This window comes from Chamaea fasciata, unplaced genomic scaffold (assembly GCF_029207755.1).
Source record: "Chamaea fasciata isolate MVZ Bird 193981 ecotype frontalis unplaced genomic scaffold, bChaFas1.0.hap1 SCAF_342, whole genome shotgun sequence".
NCBI lineage: Eukaryota > Metazoa > Chordata > Aves > Passeriformes > Sylviidae > Chamaea > Chamaea fasciata.
The window spans coordinates 59,229-77,444 of NW_027094427.1; the positions used below are offsets into that span (position 1 = coordinate 59,229).

An 18,216-nucleotide genomic window follows, 5' to 3' on the forward strand; every position below is an offset into this window, starting at 1 on the left:
GAGCGCCTCCCAGTTCTCCCAGTTCTCCCAGTTAAATCGCTCACCCCCCCTCTGCTATGCACACCCCCCCTCCCCACTTTTGTACTAGTCTCGTGTTTAAAAAAAGAGAAGTAAATAAACTTGAAGTTTATACAATCAGACTAAAGCTTTAATGAACGTTGCATGGTTTCCTCATTGAAACTTAAGGGGCCACCTTGAATGCAAGAGCTGTTTAATTCGTTTTTATTTTTATTTTTTTTTTTTTATTTGATGACAAACAGGTTTTAAAACAAAACTTGAGACCAAAAAAAAAAAAACAAAACAAAAAAAGAAGATTTTAATTAATTAAAAAAAAAAAGAAGAAGAGTTTTAACACCGTGCTAGCACTGATGTCTGGATTTGTAAAACTCAAAAAAAAAAAGAGTTGGAACTGCTACAAAAGGAAAAAAAAGCAGCACGAAGCAGAGGCAAGCATTCCCAGCAGTGAAATCAAGGGTTGGGGGAGAGGAGGGGGCTACATTACTCATGGATAGCTTTGCACAGAGGGGTTCAGCTTAAACCTACCCGAAAATTCTACGCCACTACGCAGCCTACGAAGAAAAACAAAAAAAAAAACCAAAAAAAAAAAAAAAAAAAATTAAAAAAAAAGCCCTTCGGCAAATGTTAATAAATAAAACAAGTCCATCTCACGAGGAAGGAAGGTGGCCTGTGTCTCCATTCTTTCACTGGTTTAAAGTCTAAACTCTGGAGGCTTTGGATGAGAAAAGAATGGGGTTTTGTGAGGTTTATTTTTTTGTTTTTTTGTGGGTTTTTTTGCAGTTTCTGCAATGTCCCTCCCGGGCTGGGGGTGTTCCACACCACGGCTGCTCTGGGGGCAAATCCAGGGCAGGGATCTCCAGGAAGGACGGGAATCAAAAGGGTTTCCCCCCTGCCAGGGTACAAAAATGGGGGTTTTGAGCTGTTTGAAGTACATTCAGATGAGAGGTATTTTGAGGTTCTTTTTTTCCCCCCTCCCCCAAAAAAAAAAAACAACAAAACAACAAACCAAGGACTAGAAACACTTGGAGCCCTTTGAGTGTAAAGCTTCACTCCAGCCTGAGGAACACCCAGGTCCTGGATCAATCTCTGCTGCTGCCAATTGGGAGGTAGAGGTGATTCTAATTCAAGATCTGCTTTAAAAAAAAAGTAAAAAATAAAAAATGGGGCTGGAGGAATTAATTCTTTCTCTCTGTGCTGTTCCTAAAAAAAAAAAAACAACAAAAAAAAGGTTTTGACAGAAATGAAAAGCTCCCAAGTGCTGCCCATGGCTACAGCTCAGGACGTGGGTGGCTTCTCCTCGTGGGCTCCTCTCAGTCCTGACCCCCAGCTGGGCTCAAAACTTTGCATTTCACAAAGCAAAAAGGTTTTGTTTTCTTTTTTTCTTTCCAACCTTTTTTTTTTTTTTTTCTTTTCTTCCCTCACTCTGTCCCTCTCCTGCCTCCATCACCTCAAGAAACCACCCCAAAGCCTGACCTCAAAAATCTCTCTCAGAGGCCACCACCTTCCACCACCTGCCTGCTTTGTCCGTTTGTCCTTCCTGCTCTCTTCCTTCCCGACCGAAATAATCCCCAATTTCCACTGCTCCTTCCTCCCTCCCCCCCAAAAAAACCCCCCTGGGGAGCAAAGCAGGCCTGGCTGCACCTTCCCTCCAGGGCCGAAGGGCACAGGAACCCGTTCCCCTTCCAAGCATGAAGGTCATCTCACAGAAAGGCTGTTTTTTCACAGAGCAGAGTCCAGACAGTTGCCAATTTAAAGCGTACAGAGAACACTTGGAAACCCTCCCGCTCGAGCACGCGGGCTCCTCTCACTCTAAACTATCCCAGGTAGGAAGAAGAGGCTGATTGCTGCAACTTGAAATCACACTGAAAGTTCTCAAGGATGGTGCTTCTAATTTTTTTGGTGTTTTTTTTTTTTTTAAAGGTTTTTTTTTGTTTGTTTTTTGTTTTTTTTTTTTTTTGTAATATAAGCTTCTCAGAACAAGGATTTAAATCTCCCAGGTCCACCACTAAGAATTCAGAGACAAAACTTCTTAAAAAAATTCAGTGCTCCTTTTGGTTTTGGTTTGTTTTTCGAAAGAATCTCTTTTAAAACCACCTCGTTCAGAATGTGGGCGACACGATGACACCAAATTTCAGAGCCAGTGTTGGACAACAAAACCTGCACCTCAGAGTTGAGCAGCAGCTGGATTTCTGCTTGGCTGGCTGTCACCCAGGCAGGGATTTTCTCTCTTTTTGTTTGTTTCACCCCTCCCCTCTCTCAGACACTCCGCTTTCTAACAGTTTTTCAACACAGCTCCTGCTAAAAATATTTCCTTTTAGTACCCACCTCAAAAAAAAAAAAAATTAAAAAATAAACCACCAAACCACGAGCCCAACTCTGAGGTGAGGGTTTTCCTCTCCCCACCCCGCTCTGAAAGGTTTTTAATGCCCTGCTCGCAAAGAGAAGTCATGGAATGAAGTGAAACCTGCTTTGTTGTGTTTTTAAGGCCCTTCTCCGGAGCTGGGGGTGGCTGGGGGAGCAGGGCCCCAGCCGAGCACTGCTGTTGGGGTGGGAGCTGTCCCAGTGAGGCGCCAGCCAGTCCCTCAGGGCTCTCTCTCCTCTCGGTCTCTCCTTGTCTCAGTGAGCTCCAGCAGTGGCTCCTCTCGCGCGCTCCTTTCTCTCCTCTTCTCTCTCTCCTCTCTCCGTTGGTTGGTTTCTTGCTTTCTCCTGTTGCTCTCTCTCTCTCTCTCACACAGTGGTGCTTCAGTTTTAGCAGTGGAAAACAGGTATCCATTTTATTTTATTTTTTTTATTACCCAGAATAAAATGCTGATGAACTAAGCTCCACGCAAGCTTAGCTCTTCTTCCTCAACCTGGAGGGGGCAGAGGGAGAGGTTGGTCAGGGGGGGTGGCCCTGCTCACACAGGGAGGGGACAGCTTAAATCAGGGAGGGGACAGCTTAAATCAAACAGGGGACAGCTTAAATCAAAGAGGGGATAGTTTAAATTAAAGAAGGGACAGTTTAAATGAGAGAGGGGACAGTTTAAATCAAAGGGGATAGTTTAACTTAGGGATGGGGACAGTTTAAATCTGGGAGGGGACAGCTTAAATCGAGGGGGACAGCTTAAATCAAGGAGGGGGACAGGTTAAATCAAAGAGGGGCAGTTTAAATTGGGGAGGGGACAGTTAAATCAGGGAGGGGAGAGTTAAATCGGGGAGGGGACAGTTAAATCGGGGGAGGGGACAGTTAAATCAGGGGAGGGGACAGTTAAATCAGGGGAGGGGGCAGTTAAATCAAGAGAGGGGACAGTTAAATCAGGGAGGGGACAGTAAATCAGGGAGGGGACAGTAAATCAGGGGAGGGGACAGTTAAATCGGGGAGGGGACAGTTAAATCAGGGAGGGGACAGTTAAATCGGGGAGGGGACAGTTAAATCGGGGAGGGGACAGTAAATCAGGGAGGGGACAGTTAAATCAGGGGTGGGGACAGTTAGATCAGGGGAGGGGACAGTTAAATCAGAGGAGGGGACAGTTAAATCAGGGAGGGGACAGTTAAATCGGGGAGGGGACAGTTAAATCAGGGAGGGGACAGTTAAATCGGGGAGGGGACAGTTAAATCGGGGAGGGGACAGTTAAATCAGGGAGGGGACAGTTAAATCGGGGAGGGGACAGTTAAATCAGGGAGGGGACAGTTAAATCGGGGAGGGGACAGTTAAATCGGGGAGGGGACAGTTAAATCAGGGGTGGGGGACAGTTAGATCAGGGGAGGGGACAGTTAAATCAGAGGAGGGGACAGTTAAATCAGGGAGGGGACAGTTAAATCGGGGAGGGGACAGTTAAATCAGGGAGGGGACAGTTAAATCGGGGAGGGGACAGTTAAATCAGGGAGGGGACAGTTAAATCAGGGAGGGGACAGTTAAATCAGGGAGGGGACAGTTAAATCGGGGAGGGGACAGTTAAATCAGGGAGGGGACAGTTAAATCGGGGAGGGGACAGTTAAATCAGGGAGGGGACAGTTAAATCGGGGAGGGGACAGTTAAATCAGGGAGGGCTCTCAGGGCTCCTTACACTCTAATACTGTGACAGTCCCGTCACTCCACCATGTTGATATGCTCGTTCCCCCTGGTAAGTTGAGTCCTGTGACAGCGCCACGTCAATCTGGGATTTAAACTCATCACCAAGGTAACTGTCCTGCAGGGGAAGGTCAGGGAAGCCTCACAATCAGCGTCCAGCTCAAGTCAAAAGCAGAAGCAGGTTAATGATAAAGCTGAGAGGGTTTGGGGGGTTTTTTAAATCTGCTTTTCTTTGGTGCAGAATTTCCCCAGTTTAAGGGGTTTTTTTGAGCTGTTGATCAGCTGAAGCAACATTTTACTTTCGTGCCCCCAACAGTGCAGGGTGTAAATGCTGCAGCTGAGTCACTGGGAGCACTTTCAGTTTCGTTTCCCTCAGGAAGGAGGAGCTGCAGGCACTGCTCACTGAGACAAACCCCAGGAAAACCACCCCAAAACTCCGTGCTCACCTGGGATAATTCCGGCTGGGAGAGCCCAGGCTGGCTCATCTGTGAGGGCTGGCTCATGGAGATGTAGCCCTGTGTCAGGGGGCCCTGGGAGAAGGGCTGGGACACCACGTCCTGGCTGGCCTGGCTGTTGGGGAGGTTGGACTGGCTGCTGCCAGGAATCCCAAATCGGTTTTTCTGCCGCCCGCCGCGGCCCGTCTTCCCTTTGGGAGCCCCACGGCCTGCGGGGGGAAAAGAAAAAAAAAAAAAGAGTTCAGTGAGAAATTTTATAGCTACCAACTCTTTTTTTAGTTAATTTGATCCCTCCCAGATCTTTTTAGCCGTTTCTTGAAGCAGGGAACCCCTTAAAATATATGGGAAGCTAGACCAGGGCAAGGCAGAACGTGGTTCACATCCGTTCTCCCATTATTCCATCTAAAACGGCAGCTTAGATACACTTGGAAACGGAGCACGGTTACAAGGATTCTCTCATTGGTACACAGCAATGAGAGGAAAAATGCAAACAGACATTGTTTATCTTCTTCTTAAGGTGGCTAAAATGTTCACTCCACAACCTGTACACCTATTAACACCCAACGCGCCGCGTTCACACCTTAACGTGACTTTAACTGCGCCGCAGGTTTCACAGGTCTGAATCTGGGGCAGCTCAAACCTCGACCCAAACACAGACCATGGCCCGAGGAATTGGGGTCCAATTTCCCCCCCTGTACCTGCAGCAGGGCCATTGGCCTGGCCGAAGTAGCCCGGGGGTGGCATGGGGGGCATGACGAGGTTGAAGGGGATGGGAATGTTCATGGCGGTGACGTGGCTGGGGCCAGCGCTGATCATCCCGATCTGGTCGTGGGTCTGGAAGTACATGTTGGATGGACGCCCTGGGAAAAGGGAGGAGGGGGGGGAAACACAAGGATTTGTTGGAATTGTGGGTGTTTGCAGGTCAATTCCGAGCCCTGGAGCTGGGGTGGGAAAGGTGGGAGCTGCCAGGGTTAGGAGGGAGCAGAGTTTCCGCCTCGTTGTTTATTCACACCTGGAAATTCCATCAGTTCATTTAACACGCCCTCAAATCCCACAGGTCCCCCCTCACAGCCCCATCTGAGATTCCTGAAATGCTCCTCACACTCTTTCTCCCCTTTTTTTGGCACTTGCTCTGCACGTGTCAGGTTGGGATTTTATTTACAGAGAGTAAAATCCGGGCTGAAGGTTTTTCAGCCCTCAAATTCACCTTAAACAGTTTCAGTTGTTAAATTAAATCCCAAACAGTTCAGCCCCAAATTCATCCCAAACATTTTCAACCCTTAAAATTCATCCCGAACATTCTCAGCCCTCAACTTCGTTCCAAACGTTTTCACCCCTCAAATTCATCCTGAACATTTTCAGTTAAATTAAATCCCAAACATTTCAGCCTCCACTTCACCCCAAACATTTTCAGCCCTCAAATTCCGTATTTTCCCGTAGTTTGAAGTTTAAATCTTTCCCAAATTCATATTTTTTCACAGGTTTAAAAGCTTTTAAGAAGTTTCAAAGGTCGAAGTGTGGCAGGTGTGACTCCCCAGGGGTTGGTTAGTGGAAAAACAAAATCCCTGAGAGTGAAATTCCGGGGGATTTTCTTTACCTTGGCTGCTGCGGTCGTAGACAGAGCCAGGGATGATGGCCTCTCGTGCATCATACATGGCAGTGGTCATGAAACGAGCACCCTGCAGAGATTTGGGTAATTACACATTCACCCTCATCTTTTTTTCCCCCCCAAGAAAACCTTGCACTGCCCCCTCAGTGGAAGTTATTTTGGGTAAAAATCCAGAAAACTCCACAGATCACGCGAAGCCTTGAGGAAACGGATTCATCCTAACACACAGGAAAACTTTAATTATTGTTTCAGCCACATTCTGAACAGCCAAAGTAAGGTTTTCCAGCAGCTTGTCCCAAAGGGTGAAATATCCGGTGAGTTTTTAGTCTGTTCTGTGGCCCTGGTAATTCCCTTGCTCCATTCACTGTGCTGGCTGCCAAGCTCCCCCAGTAATGATTTATCTTAAAAATCAAGTGTAAAACTCGAGGGTTAAAAGCGACTTTTCCCTTTCTACACAAACCAATTCCTTCATTCACTTCAGGATCTTCCCCTCATACCAAAACCCAGCAATTAAAAAAAGAAAACATCCAACTTTGCTCAACCTGGCGACAGCAGCAGCTGCTTCCCCCCCTTTAAGTCACGCTGCGCCCAAAAGGGAAAACTCCGTGGGGCAGTGTGGGCGGCTCATTCCACCCATTGAATGATTAATTAACCCATCAGGGGCTAATTGGCTGCTGTCAGCAGCCCCGGGGAGGGTGGGGAGGGGGCCAGGGCAGGGCACTCACGGGGTTGATGGTGTTGACGAGCTTGCGGGGTTTGCTGAACTGCATCAGGCTCTCCCTCAGGTTGTTCAGGGGCCCCTCCACCAGCACCTTCTGCTCCTTGTAGTAATTCAGGAGGTGGTTCCAGAGGGGCTGCTTGGACAGGGCTTTGGGGTTGCCCACAATGATCACGCCGTACCTGTGGGCGGCACAGAGTGAGTTTGGGGATGTGAAAAGCACCTTGGTGGCTCAGATGCAAAATGGGAGCTGCAGGGTTGGTTCCAGATGGGGATTAACAGCTGGAAGGGGATTGCTGCGGGCAGATTCTTCAGTTCCTCCTTCAGGCTTGCTCTGTGTTCAACCAAACCCACCCCGTGTTGGTTTTGAAGCTTGGGAACACCAGGAATCCAGCAGCAGCTGAAGTCCATCTCAGCCTTTTTGGAATCAGATCCATTAAAAAATTTTTAAAAAAAGGCAAAATGGACAAAAAAAAAAAAGAAAAAAAAAAGGTTGCTGGAAGTGATAGAGAAGCAGGTGAAGGTGCTGAAAATGGGAAGGATGTGGTGACTCCTCAAATTCACTGATGGCAGATGGTGACAGGGGCTGAGGTGAGCAGGTAAAAATGGCACAGGAGGGTTTGGCCTGGAGGGATCTCGAAGCTCTGGCAGGGCCATGGGCAGGGACACCTTCCCTGCTGCCCCAGCCTGCCCCTGGACACTCCCAGGGATGGAATTCCATCCCAGCCCCTCCCCACCCTCACAGGGAAGAATTCCTCCCCAAAATCCCTGTGGGAAGCCGTTCCCTGTGCCCTGCCCCTCCATCCCTCTCCCCTGGCTCCTCCAGTTCCCCTCACCTGGCTCTGGTCAGGGCCACGTTGAGCCTCCTGGGGTCGTTGAGGAAACCAATGCCCTGGTGCTCGTTGGCCCTCACACAGGACAGGATGATGAAATCCTTCTCCCTGCCCTGGAAAGCGTCCACGCTGGCGATTTCCACTTCCTGCAAAACACAGGAAAAACGCCTCAAATCACGACAGCAAAACAGAAACTCTGCCACCAGCAGGCACTGCCAAAGGCCCTGGCCACGCACTGAACCCTCCAGCAGCTGAGGAAAACGTTGTTTTTGGAGTGAGGAATGGTTTGGTAATTCCTCTGGGCACTGAGCAGACGGGAACAGGGAGTTTTGGTTTTAGGAGAGATTCCTTTCATGTTCTCAGAGTTTTATGGTTCTCCTGTTTTCCCCGAAACTCTGCAGAGCAGCTCTTCGCTGAGAGCGCTGCCAAAAAGTTCTGACTGTTCCAGAGGTCCAAATGAGCTCTGAGAAACCTCAGGGAGAGGAACACATCATTCCTGGCACAGGGAAAAAGTATTTCCACCGAAAAACACCGCTCGAGCTCTCAACTTTGCAAAACAAGAGCAGATTGAGGCCAGAACTGTCCTGTTTGTAACAGCTCGTTTTTCCGTTTGCTGGAGGAGCTGCACTGATGGCAGGATGTGTTCTGTGCTCCCAGGCCAAGAAAGCCTGTGGCCACCAGGATTTATTTGTTGGTTTCCTGGCATGCAGGGCTGGTGAAGGCACAAGGTTTTCCACTGTGACTTCTCCCTCCTGTGCCTCAGAGGATTTGTTGGAGGCTTTTTTTCCACACAGGTTTTTTAGCAGATTTTCCCCAGTTCGCATTGGTAGCTCCTAACTCTTCTTGATTTTAACCAAAACCAACTCAAAAATTCAAAAGAAATTCATCCGTATTAACCAAAACCAACTTCAAAATTCAAAAAAAACCTCCATTGGTATTAACAAAATCCAACTCATGAAAAATAAAAATCCATCCACATTAACCAAAACCAACTCAAAAATTCAAAACAAAATCCACTGACATGACCCAAAACCCAATCAAAACAAAATCCATTGACATTACCCCAAACCAACTCAAAAATTCAAACCAAAATCCATCTGTATTAACAGAAACCAACTCAAAAATTCAAAAAACTTCCCTCGACCTTAACCAAAACCAACTCAAAAGCTCAGACATGGACACAGACGGAGCCTGAAGGTGGAATAAACATTAAAAAACACGGAGAATTTGACAATCTGTGACTTTTGGGCTTCAATACCTGGTAGAGCTTCGTGTGCAGGGAGCCGCTGAACTGCATGTACTGCACCAGGTAGGAGCGCTGGCCCTCGTAGGGGGTGATGATGCCAATCTGGTCAGGCTTGGCCCCAGCCTTGAGCAGCTTCGTGGTGATCTTCTCCACGTTGGCAGCTTCAGTCCTGGGGAGGCACAAAGGCTCAGGGATCAGGTTGTTTAGGGAGTTTGTGGGATTTGAAAGGTTCCCACGTGGGGAGATGAATTCTGCTCGAGCACCGGGGTTCATTCGGCTCCGGCTCCTCACTGGGCAGAAATCTGGGTCAAAACCAACAGCTCAAAAACCTCAGAAGGACAAAAAATTTACCTCCAGCTTCTCAGAATTACAAACAAACAGCAAAACCTCCTCAATTCCACACGGAATTTCTTGCTGGAGGTGAAATGTACACGTGGAACTTGTGCCATCACCATCGTTCCAAACATCCCCCAGATCCTTTATCTTAAAGCTTTAAATAAAGAAAGTTTTGGATGCCAATGCCCTCTATCAGCCAAGCATTGTGCTGTTTGTGTGGGCACAATCTGCCTCACTGTAGCCAGTCTTGCACATGCTGTTCGGGAAACAGACTGAAATTAAAAATATCTCAGCTGATATTTTGGGGTTTTTTCGTAAGTTGGGCTGGTTTCCCTGCCAGGCACCTGAACAATCATGACGCAAGAGGAGCAAATTTTAAGGTTTTTTTTGTTGAGAAGGAAGGTGGAATGTGCAGGAAAAAGGGATGGGGAAAAAATTCAGAAGTTAATTTCCATCCCTTTTGGACTAAATCTGCGATTTAGGATTCTGCTTGAGGAGTTATTAGAAATGGGAGTTATCCAAAATGTGACTTGATGAGCGTTTCGTGCTGGCTCAAATTCATCCTCATCAGGCATTTTATCACCCCCTGCTCCTTCTACACCCCGAGAGGGAAGAACTCCTCCACACAACAACGCCAGGCCAGCCCTGAGCCGCTCCCACCTTCCTCTCCTGGTTTGCCACAAAAGGAGGAGGGGAAAACCAACTCTGAAACGCAGCTCAGGCTGTGATGGAAGCTTTTATTAAAGCTGGGTTCATTCCCCGAGGAATAAATCACTGAGGAACCCCCAGGCCTGCCCTGCTCACTGAGGCCAGGTTTAGGCCTGAGTTTTGCTCACCTGTTCAGGTAAGAGGTGCCTGAGCTGGCAATCTCCTCCTGGCCCTGGGTGACGTAGAAGAACATGGGTTTGTCAGGCTGAGGCCACTGGAAATCAAAGCCTTTCTTCACCCTGTCAGCTGAGGGGAGCAGCAACAGGCAGCTGAACGCATCAGCAACACCACTTGGCAATTTCCATATCAAAGAGCCTCAAAATGAAGCGTGATGCAGATTTATTTTTGTTAAAAAATCCGAACCCAGCTGAGAAAGAACACGCCTGCTTTGATCCCTGCTGAAGATTTGCAGCTCTCCCCAAAGGCTCAGAAACCTTTCGCGTCTCTCTCTTTTCAGATGATCATTTTAATAGAAAATCTTCTTCGCTCCTCGGATTGTTTCAAGTGCACCAACACCTTCCAGGCCAGGGAAACAGAAACTGACAGGGCTGACCCCAAAATGAACTCGGCTGAGCCCAAAGGAACTGGGTTGGCCCCAAAGGAACAGGGCTAACCCCAAAACAAACAGGGCTGACCCCAAACGAACAGGGCTGGCCCAAAGTTAACAGGACTGACCCCAAAATGAACTGGGCTGACCCCAAATGAACATGGCTAACCCTAAATGGAACATGGCTAACCCTAAAAGAACATGGCTAACCCTAAATTAACAGGGCTAATCCCAAAGGAACAGGGCTGACCCCAGAAGAAGTCAGGGCTGACCCCAAAATGAACAAGGCTGACCCCAAAATGAACTGGGCTGACCCCAAAACGAACTGGGCTGACCCCAAAATGAACAGGGCTGACCCCAAAATGAACAGGGCTGACCCCAAAATGAACTGGGCTGACCCCAAAACGAACTGGGCTGACCCCAAAACGAACTGGGCTGACCCCAAAATGAACAGGGCTGACCCCAAAATGGAACAGGGCTGACCCCAAAACGAACTGGGCTGACCCTAAAATGAACTGGGCTGACCCCAAAAGGAACTGGGCTGACCCCAGAAGCCGTCAGTCAGGTTTCCACGATGGAAAGGGAACACCTCTGTGAGCCCCCAGTGCCAACAGCCCAGCCCGGCGCTCACCATCTCCACCTTCACACCCCAACACCAGGACTTTCCCCCGCCAGGTCCCCAGCGGCCCCTCACCTGCCGTGACCCCGTTCTGCAGGGAGCCCTCGTAGAAGATGTTGGAGGGGAAGGCGCTGAGGGCGGGGTGCATGCGGTACTGCACCTGCAGGCGGATGGGCCGGATGCCCAGCACCACCAGCCGCTCGAACAGCGACTGCGACAGCCCCGCCTTGGCCGCCTTCTTGCACATCACCACGGGGCCCAGCTGGCAGTGGTCACCCACCAGGATCAGCTGCGGGAGGGAACAGTTTGGCCGTGGGTCAGTTTTGTTTGGAGAAATAGAAATAGGCCGCTGGAAAATCCAGAATCGCGGTTTGGGGGGGATCTTACATCGCAGCCGGTGCCACCCCTGGGATGACTCCCACCATCCCAGGTGGCTCCAGCCTGGCCTTGGGCACTTCCAGGGATCCAGGGGCTTCTCTGGGAATTCCAGCCCAGTCCCTCACCATCCTCACAGCCAGGAATTCCTGCCCAAATTCCCACCCAGATTCCCCTTTTCCCAGTTTGAATCCATTCCCCGTGTCCTGCCCCTCCATCCCTCATCCCAAATCCCGCTCCAGCCCTCCTTTAGGCTCTGGAAATGTCTCCAAGGTTTCTCTGGAGCTTCGCTTTTCCAGCCTTGGGCACTTCCAGGGGCAGCCACAGCTTCCCTGGGAATTCCAGCCCAGCCCCTCCCCACCCTCCCAGCCAGGAATTCCTGCCCAAATTCCCACCCAGATTCCCCTTTTCCCAGTTTGGAGCCATGCCCTGTGTCCTGGAATTCCCGTTTTTGGCCCAAATCCCTCTCCAGCTCTCCTGGAGCCCCTTGAGGCTCTGGAAGGGGCTCTGAGCTCTCCCTGGAGTTTCTCCTCTCCAGCCTGGCCTTGGACACTCCCAGGGATGGAGCAGCCACAGCTTCTCTGGGAATTCCAGCCCCTCCCCTCTCTCACAGGCAACGATTTCCTCTAAATATAAAATCCAAACCCACTCTCTGTCAGTTTAAACCATTCCCTGACATTAGGAATTAATTATTCTAACTTGTGATAAACTTCAGCTCTCCCCAAAGGCTCAGAAACCTTTAGTGTCTCTCTTTTTTCAGATGATCATTTAAATAGAAAATCTTCTTCGCTCGCCAGATTGTTTCAAGTGCACCAACACCTTTCAGGGCAAGGAAACAGAAACTGACAGGGTTAACCCCAAAATGAACAGGGTTAACTCCAAAATGAACAGGGTTAACCCCAAAATGAACAGGGGTAACACCAAAATGAACAGGACTAACCCAAAATGAACAGGGCTGACCCCAAAATGAACAGGACTAACCCAAAATGAACAGGACTGATCCCAAAATGAACAGGACTAGTCCCAAATGAAGAGGACTAGTCCCAAATGAACAGGACTAACCAAAAATGATCAGGACTAATCCCAAATGAACAGGACTAGCCCCAAATGAACAGGACTAACCCAAAATGAACAGGACTAACCAAAAATGATCAGGACTAACCAAAAAATGATCAGGACTAATCCCAAATGAACAGGACTAGTCCCAAATGAACAGGACTAGCCCCAAATGAACAGGACTAACCCAAAATGAACAGGACTAACCCCAAACCAACAGGGCTGGCCCTGAATTAACAGGACTGACCCCAAATGAACAGGGCTGACCCCAGGTTAAGAGCACTAACCCCAAATAAAGTCAGTGAGGTTGACGCTATGGAAAAGGACCAATTCTGTGTGTCTCCAGTGGGAATGCGGCTGCCCAGTGCCCCTCCCACTCGGAAGGAATCCGGGATGATTTACCTGCTTGGCCCCCAGCACCACGGGCACCATGCACTCGGGCTCGGTGGCCTGCGTGCTCTCGTCGATGAGGATGGAGCGGAACTGCATCTTGGCCAGGCGGGGATCGCCCGCGCCCACACACGTGCAGCAGATCACGTCGGCGTTCTGGGGGCCAGAAATGGGGGCTGGGGTCAGCAATGGGGCCAGAAATGGGGGCTGGGGTCAGCAATGGGGCCAGAAATGGGGGCTGGGGTCAGCAATGGGGCCAGAAATGGGGGCTGGGGTCAGAAATGGGGCCAGAAATGGGGGCTGGGGTCAGCAATGGGGCCAGAAATGGGGTTTGGGGTAAGCAATGGGGTCAGGACTGCAGTTTGGGATCAGCAATGGGGTCAGAAATGGGGTTTGGGATCAGCAATGGGGTCAGGACTGGGGTTTGGGGTGGCAGCAATGGGGTTTGGGGTGGCAGCAATGGGGTTTGGGGTGGCAGCACTGGAATGGTAGAAAGTATCTGGGGCGGCAGCAGGGATTTGGGGTGGCAGCACTGGGGTTTGGGGTGGCACCACTGGGATTTGGGGTGGCACCACTGGGATTTGGGGTGGCACCACTGGGATTTGGGGTGGCACCACTGGGATTTGGGGTGGCACCACTGGGATTTGGGGTGGCAGCCCCAGGCCTCACCATCAGCAGCTCCCTTTCCGCCGTGCGCTTCAGTGCCCGGTAACGTTTCTCATCAGCAGAGGAAAGTTCTCCAGTCTCATCCTTGAGTTGCTGCAGCTTCTGAAGCTCTGGCATGCTGAAAAAAACCAAAAAAACCCCAAGAATTTTGCTTTACAGCCCCAACCAACTCTGTAGGATTGCAGTGAAAGTGATTTTTAACTAAAACAAAATAATCCCACCATGAGGACAACGGTGCTGCGGTGACAAAACCCCTCCAAACACTCCAAGGAACACGGAAAATTGAGTGTTTCCCTCATCCCTCACCTGTCCATGTTCCTGATCTGGTTGTGCAGGGCCAGGAAGGACACGGGGGAGTCGATGGCCTCGCGGCTCTTGGCACACAGACGAACCACCTTGAGGCCGGTCTGGTGGATCTTCTCCGTCAGCTGATCCACGGCGATGTTGCTGGGGGCACACACCAGCACAGGCCTGGAAAAATCAGCCCAAAAGTCAGCTAAGAGCCAGCTCAAAGTCAGTCAAAAATGAGACAAATGTTGGTCAGAAGTCAGCCAAAAATAAGGCGAAAGTCAGCCAAAAATCAGCCCAAAAGTCAGCGAAAAATCAGCCAAAATTTGGCCAAAAATCAGTCAAAATTTGGCCAAAAATCAGCCAAAATTTGGTCAAAAATCAGTCAAAATTTGGCCAAAAATCAGCCAAAATTTGGTCAAAAATCAGTCAAAATTTGGCCAAAAATCAGCCAAAATTTGGCCAAAAAGTCGGCCAAAAATCAGCTCAAAAGTCAGTCAAAAAACCGGCCAAAAGTCAACAAAAAACCGGCCAAAAGTAAGCCAAAAGTCAGCCCAAAATCAGTCAAGAACCTACCCCAAAGTCAGCCCCAACCTCTCAATAAACTGGAATTTCTTTCCACTAGACTTGCCATAAAATACAAGTAGAAACACCCCCCCTAAAAATCCGCTGGGGAAGGCATTTTGTGCAACCCTCCCCAGAAAGCACAGCTCAGTGACACCAAGGATTTTTGCTTTTAAAATGGAGGGGACTCTTTGCACGAACCCAGCCCATCCCTAAAAGCTCAGAGGGAGCAGCTCTCACCCATTGCCCTGCCTGGCCAGGTGATACACGATGGTGGCTGACGTCACTGTTTTCCCAGTGCCAGGGGGACCCTGGATAAGGCTCAGAGGACGCTGCAGGACGGTCTTGACGGCGTAAACCTAAAGAAGAAAGTTAATTTTTATTTTTATTTACCATTCCAAGCGCAGCACTTTGGCTGTTTGAGGTGTGTTTATCGGTGTTCTGTGTCTCAGGAGCTGAGGTTACCTGAGAGTGGTTGAGATCAGGGAGTCCCTGGGCTGTGAAGCGTTTGGGCAGCTGGCATTTGATGATGACGTCCTCCACCTCGTGGCCCAGCAGTTTGTGGTAAATGTAGCCAGACACCGAGGTCTCGTCAACTGCAAATGTTTTCAGGGCACTCTGCATCCTGAAATGAAGGGAAAAGCCGGGGAATTATCGCTAAAGATCAGTGTGGCCTCAAGGGAAGCACCCACAGGTGTCCTACGCCAGCTATTGGAAACAGAACAACAGCCAAGAGTTATTAACAGAATTAAAAGGACAAAAATTACAACACAGGTTTTGCTTTTTTCCCCCCACGGGGACGTTGCAAGGTGCTGCCAGAAAAACGTGGAGAGGAAAGCCAGCCTTTGGTGGCGGAATCCGTGGCTGAAATCTGAGCTGCAAGAAGGCGTGGCAGGAATTTGGGGGCAAGGTTTGAAGAAAATTTGCAGCCACAATGAATAAAATAATAAAGGGGATAATAGGATATACTAGTAATAATTTCAGGAAAATATCAGGAAATAAATTTAGGAAGTTATTAGGAAATTCTAAGAATAGGGTAAGAAGCCAACTCTTGTCTTACCAAACACAGACCTGCCTGAAGCCTGTGGGCCCCACAGCCAAATTTGGGTATTTAAACCGTTTAAAGCAATTTCAGGAAGCTGAACCACAAAACTAATTTTCTTCTTATCTTTCAACTATTATTAAACACAAGGTAAAAATTCCTCCCTTTGATGTCTTTGCAACAAACGCTCCAAAATGAGGAAAACCTGCCCATTTTACGCTGTTAATTCCATTTCCAACCTCTCTGAACCAGCTCTTCCCCACGCACTCAGATTTTTGATGGGTGCTGCCAAATCAAGACCAGATTTTCTCTTTTGTTGTTTAAAAACCCTCAGTGAAGGCAAAGACCAAAAACTGACACCCGAGGGCCGGCCAAGGTGTGAGGTGCTGCCTCAATACCTGTCAAAGGATGTGGATTTCCACACAAAGTCCACCTGGAAGTTGTGAGTGACCTCCACTGGAGCTCCCACGCTGCTCCTCAGCTCGATGGCAATCTCATCACCATAATCTGTAGAACCTCGTTAAGTAGTAATTTCGAGCAGAAATTTGGGATTTTATTCTCCCCCAATTTTTGGTGATTTTCTTCGGCAGAGCCCCCCCCCCCCCCCCCCCCCCGATTTTAAATTAGCAGAGAATTAATTCTGGAGGTAATTAATGAGTTTGGAATGATTCCAGCCCCTGGGCTGGCCTTGCTGAGGGCTCTCTAAGTAAAGGATACTATCAGGGACTTTGATCACGTGCCCAATTCCTTTCCAGAGAGGGGCCAGGTCTCCCTTGTACCTCAGGCAGATCTCATCTCCCTGCATCAGGCGCATGTCTGCAAAAATAAAGGGGAAAATAAAGCTCTGAACAACCACAAAAACCTTCCAGAGCCACCCCAGGCCAACCTCAGAGCGCTCTGAAGGCTGATTTTATTCAGAAGGCAGGAAACAAAACCATGAGGAAGAGACAATCCAGGCGTCCTTACCTGAATCAGTCTTTGGCAAAGTGAAATAAGCAATTCTCTTCTTGTTCAAGCCCAGGTCCCACCTGACCGTGATGTTATCTTGGGTCTGAGGGTAAAAAAAAAATGTTATTTACATTCAAAAAATCTATTATTTTTTAAATTTATTATTTTCTTGAAGAGCTGTTTGCCAACCACCGCAGTCCTGAGCTTCAAAGCAGCGGAGAAATTACAAAACTCGCTGTTCCCAATGTCACACCAATCTGTATTTATTCCCACACCTGCAGAAGGTGAATTCTGTTCTAAGAGTTAATGCTGAGAAGCAAAGTCCTGCTCACCAGCTGTGTAATTCTCCCCCACTTCGAACACCCATTAAATGCTTCCCAGAATTGCCATTCCCCTTTGCCAGGGGAACTGCAGCTTCTGAGGGTAACAAAAAGCTGCAGAGGTGGTTTTGGGAAAGAAAAACCTGACCACAGGAAAGGTGAGAAGTTCCCAAGTGTTTTTCAAGCTCTTCAAACCCTTCTCTGTGAGGGTTTTCCTCTGCTCTCCCCATCACTGCTGATTTCCCAGTGCTGTCACACCCCAGCAATCCAAATTTTCATTTATTTCCCTCAAGGTTTCCTTCCTTCTGTGCTGTGATTCCATGTTTGACCCCCAGGATTGCTCGGAAGTCCCTCAAATGGCAAATCTCACACATTTTACCTGAGATTCCTTGAGTTTCTTGTCATAATCTGCCTCCAGCTTGACCAGAGGACCAAATATATTTTGGTATTGATAAGCATCTTCGTATCTAAGCAGGACATGCTGGGGTTCCTCATCAACACCAGGTTTTTCCAAGTCCTCGAGGGTTGCAGATGGATTTTCCTGGAAATTAAAGCAGAGGTGATCTGTTTCAAAGTTTGAAGTATAAAAAAATTGACAGCAGGACTGATAAAACTGTGTTTTGCTGATACAGGGAGCGATGTCACCCTTAAAACCACACCAGGGCATTACAAATCATATTTAGATTTTAAAGGATGCACAAAAAACCCCTCTCATAAACCCCAAAGGTGAACGAAGCAACAATTCCTTGCTCTGCTGGGCATCACTTTAAGCAGAAATATTTGGAAGGAAATATGAGCAAGGAAAGTTGTTTCTCAGCTTGGTGAAGCTTTCAACAACTCCCTGAATTGTTTGATAAATTCCCTGAGGGACTGCAAGATTTAAACCTTGTGTGATTTTTGCTTTCACAGAGTTCCTAAAATCCTTGTGCTCCCTTCAAGAAACACCCCTCAGAAATGGTAAAATAAACCCCCAAAAACTTGAGGCTGTACCTTCCAGAGCTCCTCCAGTTTGTTGATCTGCTGGGCTGTGATCTGCCTGGCCCGGAGCTGCTCCTGCTCTGAGGGGATCTTCACCAGCCAGGAGAGGAAACAGCGGTCCTGGATCAGGGGCTGCCACTGGGAGCTGTCCCAGTTGATGTCCTTCAGGCTGCTCTGGCTGGCACAGGGCTGCCTGCACAACCAAAACACAGCCAGGGTTGTCAGGTTTGAAAAGAGAGAGGGAAAGTGTGGTGTGGGGGGTGAAAACAGGGCTGTGTGCTTCTAAACGGATCAAAAACCAGGAAAAATTCAAGCTAAATACAGCCAGGAGTTGTGAGGTTTGACAGGAGTGAGGGAGAGTCTGGTGGGCTCCTGAAACTGCTCAAAAATCACAAAAATTCAAGTTAAATACAGCCAGGAATTGTGAGGTTTGACAGGAGTGAGGGAAA

At 48.7% G+C, this 18,216-nt stretch overlaps 1 protein-coding gene across 2 annotated transcripts in view; it reads right to left on the reverse strand.

Annotated features, from left to right (window-relative positions):
* Positions 1-120: 120 nt before the first annotated feature.
* The window catches only part of UPF1 (UPF1 RNA helicase and ATPase), a 26,479-nt gene continuing 8,383 nt past the window's right edge, over positions 121-18,216 (reverse strand). Inside the window, exons 5-24 of one of the 2 annotated variants that reach the window (XM_066208547.1) lie at positions 17,780-17,960; positions 17,169-17,330; positions 16,488-16,572; positions 16,239-16,337; positions 15,920-16,037; positions 14,945-15,104; positions 14,720-14,838; positions 13,934-14,098; positions 13,631-13,745; positions 12,974-13,117; positions 11,216-11,429; positions 10,103-10,220; positions 8,943-9,099; positions 7,688-7,830; positions 6,859-7,033; positions 6,122-6,203; positions 5,223-5,384; positions 4,516-4,733; positions 4,065-4,187; positions 121-2,870 (exon numbers count right to left, since the gene is read on the reverse strand). In XM_066208547.1, the coding sequence (XP_066064644.1) occupies positions 4,068-4,187; positions 4,516-4,733; positions 5,223-5,384; positions 6,122-6,203; positions 6,859-7,033; positions 7,688-7,830; positions 8,943-9,099; positions 10,103-10,220; positions 11,216-11,429; positions 12,974-13,117; positions 13,631-13,745; positions 13,934-14,098; positions 14,720-14,838; positions 14,945-15,104; positions 15,920-16,037; positions 16,239-16,337; positions 16,488-16,572; positions 17,169-17,330; positions 17,780-17,960 (2,737 nt within the window). In that variant the 3' untranslated portion in view covers positions 121-2,870; positions 4,065-4,067. The remainder of the gene's footprint in view (positions 2,871-4,064; positions 4,188-4,515; positions 4,734-5,222; positions 5,385-6,121; positions 6,204-6,858; positions 7,034-7,687; positions 7,831-8,942; positions 9,100-10,102; positions 10,221-11,215; positions 11,430-12,973; positions 13,118-13,630; positions 13,746-13,933; positions 14,099-14,719; positions 14,839-14,944; positions 15,105-15,919; positions 16,038-16,238; positions 16,338-16,487; positions 16,573-17,168; positions 17,331-17,779; positions 17,961-18,216) is intronic. The other variant, XM_066208549.1, reaches the window with a different exon arrangement.